The 7,797-nt window shown below is 46.5% G+C and overlaps 1 protein-coding gene across 1 annotated transcript; it reads left to right on the plus strand.

The window, feature by feature from the left end:
- Positions 1–242: 242 nt before the first annotated feature.
- Positions 243–1,922, plus strand: LOC149335215 (uncharacterized). The gene is made up of 2 exons (XM_089553769.1): positions 243–444; positions 1,727–1,922. The coding sequence occupies exons 1-2, from the start codon at positions 243–245 to the stop codon at positions 1,873–1,875; spliced, it is 351 nt and encodes a 116-aa protein (XP_089409895.1). The 3' UTR covers positions 1,876–1,922.
- The last annotated feature ends 5,875 nt before the right edge of the window (positions 1,923–7,797 follow it).

A 7,797-nucleotide genomic window follows, 5' to 3' on the forward strand; every position in this document is an offset into this window, starting at 1 on the left:
TTATCAGAAACAGGAATAACAGAATGCAGCAACCAGCTCATTCTCCCGCCCACAGGTGACGAACGCGAGGTAAAAAAAAAAAACAAATGGTCGATTTATTCTTGTACCCGCGCCCGACAGAATGCGGGTCGTAGAAGAGGTATAAAACAGAGTCCAGCCCGTTGCGTCGGCAATCGTTTGCGAAGAGCCATCCAGCGAGAGTCTTAGGTGAAGGCTGTGCAGGAAAAAGAGAGGAGCAAATCATGCAGAACATGGGTTTGGCAGTCGTCTTCGCCATCGCGGTCGCCACCCTGACGCTGGCCCAGTCCGGAAGTGGAGTGGACTTGGAGTGCGTCCAACGCTTTCAGGTCTGCGAGCAGGAATGCGTGGCGGAAGCGGAAACTTCGAAGCAGATGGCGAGGTGCACCAGAGACTGCGAGAGGAAGCACAACTGCAACCAGCCGAGTAAGTCGCAACTGTGTTCATGTTCATAGCAGCAAGCACTGATAAGAAACTCACAACGTGCCTCGGTCAATTTTTTTTTAGGCGAATCCCCAAAGGTGGAGAAGATTTGTAATAAGGGGATAATTACCCATTGGCATGCACCCAAAGCGCAGCCATACGCCTACAAAGGGAAGCTATGCAGCTTCCAAGAGAACTCCGCAGTTAAAGAAAAATGCGCCCTTACTTTATTCAAGCAGCGCTTCTCTTTGATGTTGCGTATTTTATCAGCGATGTTGGTAGGCTTCTTTTCCACCAGATTACCTTACGTAACATAACTAATGATCTCTGCGCCAATTCCCACAGCGATCTAGTAGAAAGTGGCCCGCGAAACGGAAGAAAGAAATGTGCGGACTTTTTTAAAGTCGAGTCTTTTTTTTATCCGCTCAGCTTCAAATTCACGGGGCACTTAGACATCTCCATATCATTCTTGTTCTCAGTAAAAATCGATTCTGTTGCTTTTTCTGGCTATATTGTCGTTCATCTAGCAGCACAAGACGCAATAATAGCTCAAAAAATTTCATTTAAAAACTTTTCTGCCACTTGATTTAAATTGGTGATGTTTACACTAACAGGGAGGGACTCCGTGATCATCGTTTAGTAGTGAATGGGGATGTAGCATAGCCCCTGGGATCTGCGCGATAACTAGGTCGGCGTTGGTGACACATGTCTAGTATTTATATTTTTTGCCGTTTCTGGCTCTTACAATAAGCGTTTTAAATGAAAAAAGCGTCATTGTCGTCAGACCGTGGTTATATATCGAAACGGGTCAACTGCAACCTGTTCTCACTCTGCCATTAAGGCAGTTTGCATGGCCAGCGAACTCGGTACGTTTGAATAGGATATGTATAGTACAGGCCTCTCTCATCACAGCAGTCGCAAAATCCTCACATGGTGCTTGTATACCATAATTCCCCTCTCTGATCGGTGGAAAACTGGGGGGAGTGGCAGATTGTCCCGCCACCTGCAGCATTTAGAAAGTAGCCAGTGCTGCTGAAAACACCGCCTTGGCGGGGAAAACAAGCGTAGTAGAACAGATAGCTGACTAGCTCTGCTAACCTCCAGAAACTGGCCATCGGTAACGTCTGGATTTTAATGCAGAGTTTCAGGAAACCGGTAGAAATGAGGAACTGTGTGAGCAGCCCGTTTAAGATCAAGCTTCCCGAGTAACTTGTGTGTTTTGTGTTTATATTGCTGACGTGTTGTGTCAGCGGCCTTTCATGGTTCTTGGAATGTGCCCGCGCAGGCTGCCCGCAGGACTACGACGACTCCAAGTGTCTTCTGCAGACGCCGTTCCTGAAGACGTGTTACGTGGACGCCATGTGCCCCGAGGGAAGCCGCTGCTGTGCCATGGGTGACGAAGCCTGCGAATGGCGTTGCACGAGGCTCTTCTGATGAGGACGCCCTTTGAGGACATATGAGGGGATCCGTTGCTCCTTGAACCTCTCCTCCCATTTATTTTTCGTTACACTGAAATAAACTGTAAAACGTCGTTTGTGAAGTCTAAATTACCGAATTAGACGAGGTGAAGGGTACGTTTCTGAATATCGCAGCTGTCATAGTTCGGGAGAATTTAGGCATAAAGCTCTGTTGCACACAACAACCTCTTTTTTTTATGCGTAGCATACTGCAATCACTCAGTTCAGCCCTTGGGCGCGGCCGGGCAGTCACCAAACCACGTGACGTGACGTCACGTCGTTTGGTGACGTCACGTCACATGGTGACGTGGTCACCGAGCCACTTTAAAAAAAAAAAACAAAAAAGAAGAAAAAGAAAGAAAAGGAAAAAAACCGAAAAAGGAAAAAAAGAAAAGAAACAAAAAAAACAACGGCTGAGCATGGTGGCGGTTGCCACCGCCCCGTTTCAAAGGGGGCGCTCCTATCCATCCATCCATCCATCCATACGTCACGGAGGAAAAGCTGCTGAGAAAATCGAGTGCCCCCAAGCAATACCTCGCGCAAAAAGACCGCGCAATATGCAACGCATTCTTGGCTTAACCAAGCTAAGCCTGGGCATTTTTTTCTTTTGTGACACCCTGTGGTTTCTCGCGATGGCCAACAGTATGTACATTTACACTCTCACTTTAGGTCTAATTTTATCCGCTTTTTTTTTTCGACAAACAAAAAGAAAATAAGCAAGGACAAGAACACGAAGGTACTATGCAAGCACTTTTTTCTTCTGAAAAAAAAAAGTGCTTGCATACTACCTTTGTATTCTTGTCTTTGCTTATTTCCTCGCATTGTCTTACAAAGAGTCTGAAGCTACTATCAAGCATATTCGATAATGTTAAACACCTTTTCTACTAAATATGGCTCCCGACGTGCGGTTCACTATGGCGTGCATAAGCACGCTAAAAATTCCGGCACTCAGATTATAGGTTAGGTTATGTTAAGCTTGACTTGGTCAGGTTCGGATCTGTTACGTCAGGCTAGGTTAGGTGGTGAAGAGAGACAAAGCACGATGACCGCTTTACTCAGGATGAACACATCGACTGAGCCTTGAGGTAAAACCGGTGAAAATGGGGTAGTAAAATGGGCGGGTAAACACCACTTACGATCTAGGGCGTGAGTGGGTGGCTCAGAGCCATTTGTGCTCGGGACAGTGTGATGTCGCAGCTCGCCATATAATCTTGCCCACCGTGAGTGCCCCAGCGGGAATCATTTCGTGACCTTGCTTCTCCTTCTACAAGTCTATGGCGTGACCAGGAGCCAGGAATGACGTCGTTGGACTGTGGCCCTTCTCACGAACGACATAATATTTTAACACATGTGCTGTCGAAATTGCCTGAGATCCTCCGCTTTGAGATGACGCTAGAAAAGCCGCCTGGGAACTTGGCAGAACTACTGAATATGATAGAGCCACCTTATTTTCGAAGACCTTGAAGCACCTTCCTAGCGCTGTGGATGTATGAAAGTTCCCATGCGTGCCCGCTAAGGACAAGGTCGGGAACGAAGCTTGACGCCCAGAAAGGGCAAGGAGTGAGCTTCGACGAATTGTAGCCGTCTGCAAGAAACAAATGCGGACGCAACGTTCTTTCAGTAAGTGATAGCATCCTTGTGAAAAAGCAACTTTCATTTGGAATGGCTTTCGACTGAAACGACCTTCATGAAATACCAGTCCGAAAGATACTGTCCGGCCAAGTGACTTCTCAGAGATAAAGTTAAGTGAAACGACGTTCGGCGAAGTGCGAAGAACGAGTTATCATTAAGTGGTAGAACTATTTCACGTTTGATTTATTAAAATCAGGCGGAAGCCCTCGCGAATCGCAGAGACAGCAAAGATAAAACTAATTAAGGTCATAGTCAAGGGTTCGACTAAAGTTCGTCTAGTCAGGAATGATACTGAACAAGTTGAAGGTCACTGACCATGTCAACGTTACGAATGATGTTTAGGAACCCGTCACGTACTACATGCCTAAAAGACGACCGAACCGTGGCCATCTCAGTGAACGAGGAATACGTACGAGTCCCAAAACACAGTCGTAGCCTAGACATGATCAGTGACCTTCAACTTGTTCACTAATTAAGGCTAGTCGTTTCTCAAAGCTATGAGCCAGCATGAATAAAATGTTCGCGGTTTGTGTTTAGTCGGTGCTTGTATTCGACTCTCCTGACCGCCGATACGGCTCTGTATGCGATGAGCGTTTAACCAAGGGGCTACAGCTTTAGTGTAATTACGGATGATAGTGCTGGTACCGCTTCTACAGAACGGGATAGAACGTTACTAATTGGTTCTTGCAGCCGGCGTAGTGGAGTGTTCGTGCGGCGTCCACCCATGCTGGAGGAAAAGGCTGCAGGCAGCGCCACCATAGAGAAACATACCTACGTATGTTTCTCTATGGGGCCACTATGGATGCTTCCCTTCTCGACAAGTCGCTTATCGACGCCCAGAACAGAAGCCACGCCTGCGTATTAGGAGTTGGCGAATAGTATTTTTTTTTTCAAACCACATCGAATACGAATACTGCAGCTATGTTACCGAATCGAATAGTTTCGCTAAGCACCGAATTGAATACGATACGAATATTTTTTACGAATACTCGCTACTTGTACGAATATTAAGTGAGCAATTGTGAGAAACAGCAAAGCTCTGCTTTCGCAGTTATAGCTGTATCTGTTAAGAGACCCAAAACTGATCTCCATTTGGGGGGTCACAATACGAAGTCAGTGCGTTAACTTTATCATTGTCATGTTATGCGCATAGGAAAAGTGCCTTTGGCTGTTGATAACGGAAGATAATAAACAACGCCACATCTCAGAGCATTATACGGATGAGGGCTACACATGAGTCATGGCCTCCGTGGTCAGGCATAAAGGCCAGGTTTGCTGAACCTGCCGGGACCCTGCAATGTGTTCCAATCCCTAAGGCCATCTATGGGAATTATGAACATCGCCAAGCGAATCGACCGCACCGCTGCACTGAGCCCTCCATCCCACGCATACCGATCACGGCAGCTTGGAGCGCGACGTGTATGGTGCCTGTTTTTGAAATAGTCGCGAAAGAAAAATATCGTAGGGCATTATTCGAACTTCACGTTAGTTATTCGAAAAGTATTCGAAAATTAGAGGAAACAAACGATTCATATAGAGTAGTTTAGAACATCGGCTATTTTATACGTTAGAATAATCAAATAGGAGCATATATTTCATTCGGTATTCGAATTTTCCGGATATTCGCACACTCCTACTGCGTACCCCTCCGAAACGTAAACGATCTTCATACAAACCCATTTAACCAAGTCTTAAACGGACACTAAAGAGAAAAGCCAACTCAAACAAGACGTTACGCTGGACCGATAAATGACCCTTCGAGAATACTACAACTAGAGTTTTTTTTTTGTTTGTTTTTTCTGCACCGATAGGTGGCTGCAGCGCTGAAAAAATCGCAAAGGAAGGCCACGACTAGTTGTCTCATTCACACTCCTACGAAATGCAGATCGTGTTATGTCACTTCTACGACGTGTATCCCTCCGAGGTAAACTCGCCGAATCGTCGAAAATAAACAAAAATTTAACCGCTTGTGACACAGCCACTCATTATATGGCTTTTTGTTGGAACATTTATCGAGAGATGGCACCACCGTACTGTTCACTCTAGAGTCCCGTTTGCCACCCTTCATGCTGATGAAGCCGTCTTGACAAGGCATTGTGCGGAAAGATAGCGAACCCCAGTGGGAGGTTTTGACGTTCCTGAAGTTGCTGTTTACGACGGCTCCTTACTTCGAGAGAGTTTCCCATCGAAATAGCGTTTACCGTGTAACAATTCACTTGAGCAGACTCAGTAACCCTGAATGCTCGAGTGCCACCGCTACATACTTGCTTTTACGTGATTTCTACCTCGTCCAAGCTCTGTTCTCGGTAAAAATGGCAGAATTGCAATGCCAGGGAACCAATCAATTGATTTAGGTGGAGACAGCATTTCGCTTAGTGTCCAGGCATATAAGCGACTCAGCGCGGCACATTATTTGAATATATCCTCCTTTAAATCCATTTTATTATTTACTCGTGCCGTTAATTTCGCCTCATCATCAATTTTTTTTGCATGATTCCTTTTCTGTATTGTAAAGAGTGATTGTTTATAACAACAGGTTCAAAACCTCTGTTCTGTAAAATAGTTCTGTGACATGGTCAGTCCTACGAGCAAGCCGCCAACGCGAAGCACATTCACTGCGCATTGGCATGAGTCTCTTTCGACAGTTTGCTCGCACAATACCATCCAGCGCTTTCCCTACGTCAGCCAATGTATACTAGCGTTATTGGAACTTCATTTCCATTCGGCAAGCATTTCCATTCGGCAAGATCCCATTCAAAAGACTCAAACTTGCCCGCCAACTGCGCCCACGCCCATCGTGCCCTCCGTGTCTCTGCTTCGTACTACTCCTACAGCATCATCAGCCGCACCCGCCAGATGGCAGAGCGCAAACCGCGATACCTCGTCACTTCTTTCACAGATGGCAGCACAAAAGAGAATTTGCACTTTTTACTAGGTGCGCTATAAATATAACTTCACCGCGCGCGTGCGCGTGCGTGCGTGTGTGTGTGTGTGTGTGTGTGTGTGTGTGTGTGTGTGTGTGTGTGTGTGTGTGTGTGCGTGTGTGTGTGTGTGCGTGTGTGTGCGTGTGCGTGTGTGTGCGTGTGTGTGTGTGTGCGTGTGTGTGCGTGTGTGTGTGTGTGTGTGTGTGTGTGTGTGTGTGTGTGTGTGTGTGTGTGTGTGTGTGTGTGTGTGTGTGGAAGGGGGGGGGGGGGCTGGCGCTCATGTATTACCCGGAACAGGTAAGTGAGGGAAGGTTGGAATCTCCACTGATGTAAAAGAAGATAAAATTGCAACTCCGCCTCCGAATACCGACAAAAGCATTCTGCCTTTCGCAACCTTCAATCTGCGATCTCAGAGGATGACATTTTCAATTGGCAAGTCAGGGAATAACTTAGTTTCTAAATCTTACAACAGATGGCTTCAGGTTTCAATTTGTCGGCTGCTACCAGGTTTCAGTTTCGGTTCTCGATCACCTACCCGGCAGCATTGTTTGTCGAAAAACATTTAGGCTTTTCGGGATAAGATTTTAGGCTCAAAGCAGCCCCTTCTGTTCAATATTAGAGGCCTAAATTTCCATCTAGCAATTCAAAGACTAATGAGTTCGCTTCGTTTGCAAAAGATGGCGAAAGGTTTCATTTTGTCGACTGCAGCTGCTGCAGCCCGCTCTAGTTTCGTTTCTCGACGTGCTCCAACTGCGAAGGCGTAACCACGATATCGCTCCTGATTGCTGCAGCCCGGTCTCATACTAGTTAGTAAAATTTAAATTCATCTTTTAATACCAGGATAAACTAATATGTCCGGTGGGCCCTTTGCCTTCAGCACTAAATTCCATTTTAGAAAGCGTCAAATGGCGAATGAGTTTGCTTTCTTTGTAACAGATGGCGCTAAATTCCATTTCGTAAACTGCAGCCGGGTTTTAGTTCTGTTTCTCGGCCACCTGCCGGGCCGGAGCCAAGATATCACTGCTGCAACCCGGCTCGGTACTGGCGACCAAATTGAAATCCGGCTTCTAATTCTAACATGAAACATTACGTTCAACGTAGCCTTTTATGTTCTCAGGCATAAATGTTCATCGCAGAACCCAAGCACCATAGCCTCCGATATCAACTTGCCCAGCTTTGCTAGGTAATCTTAGAGGCTATACAAACATTCAATGAGTTGGTTTTTATTGCGGCAGATGGCGCCAGGTTGCAATTTGCCGGCTGCGGCCAGCTTTCAGTTTCGTTTCCCGACCACCTGCCCAGCCGGCTGCGCTGCTGCAGCCCGGCTGTACTGCGGCTCCCGA

This window comes from Amblyomma mixtum, chromosome 7 (genome assembly GCF_055824585.1).
Source record: "Amblyomma mixtum isolate Tamu chromosome 7, ASM5582458v1, whole genome shotgun sequence".
Taxonomy (NCBI): domain Eukaryota; kingdom Metazoa; phylum Arthropoda; class Arachnida; order Ixodida; family Ixodidae; genus Amblyomma; species Amblyomma mixtum.

Coding starts and splice junctions, on each gene's coding strand:
- LOC149335215 (XM_089553769.1), top strand. CDS start 243: ATGCAGAACATGGGTTTGGCAGTCGTCTTCGCCATCGCGGTCGCCACC. Junction 445..1,726: donor GCACAACTGCAACCAGCCGA/GTAAGTCGCAAC, acceptor GTGCCCGCGCAG/GCTGCCCGCAGGACTACGAC.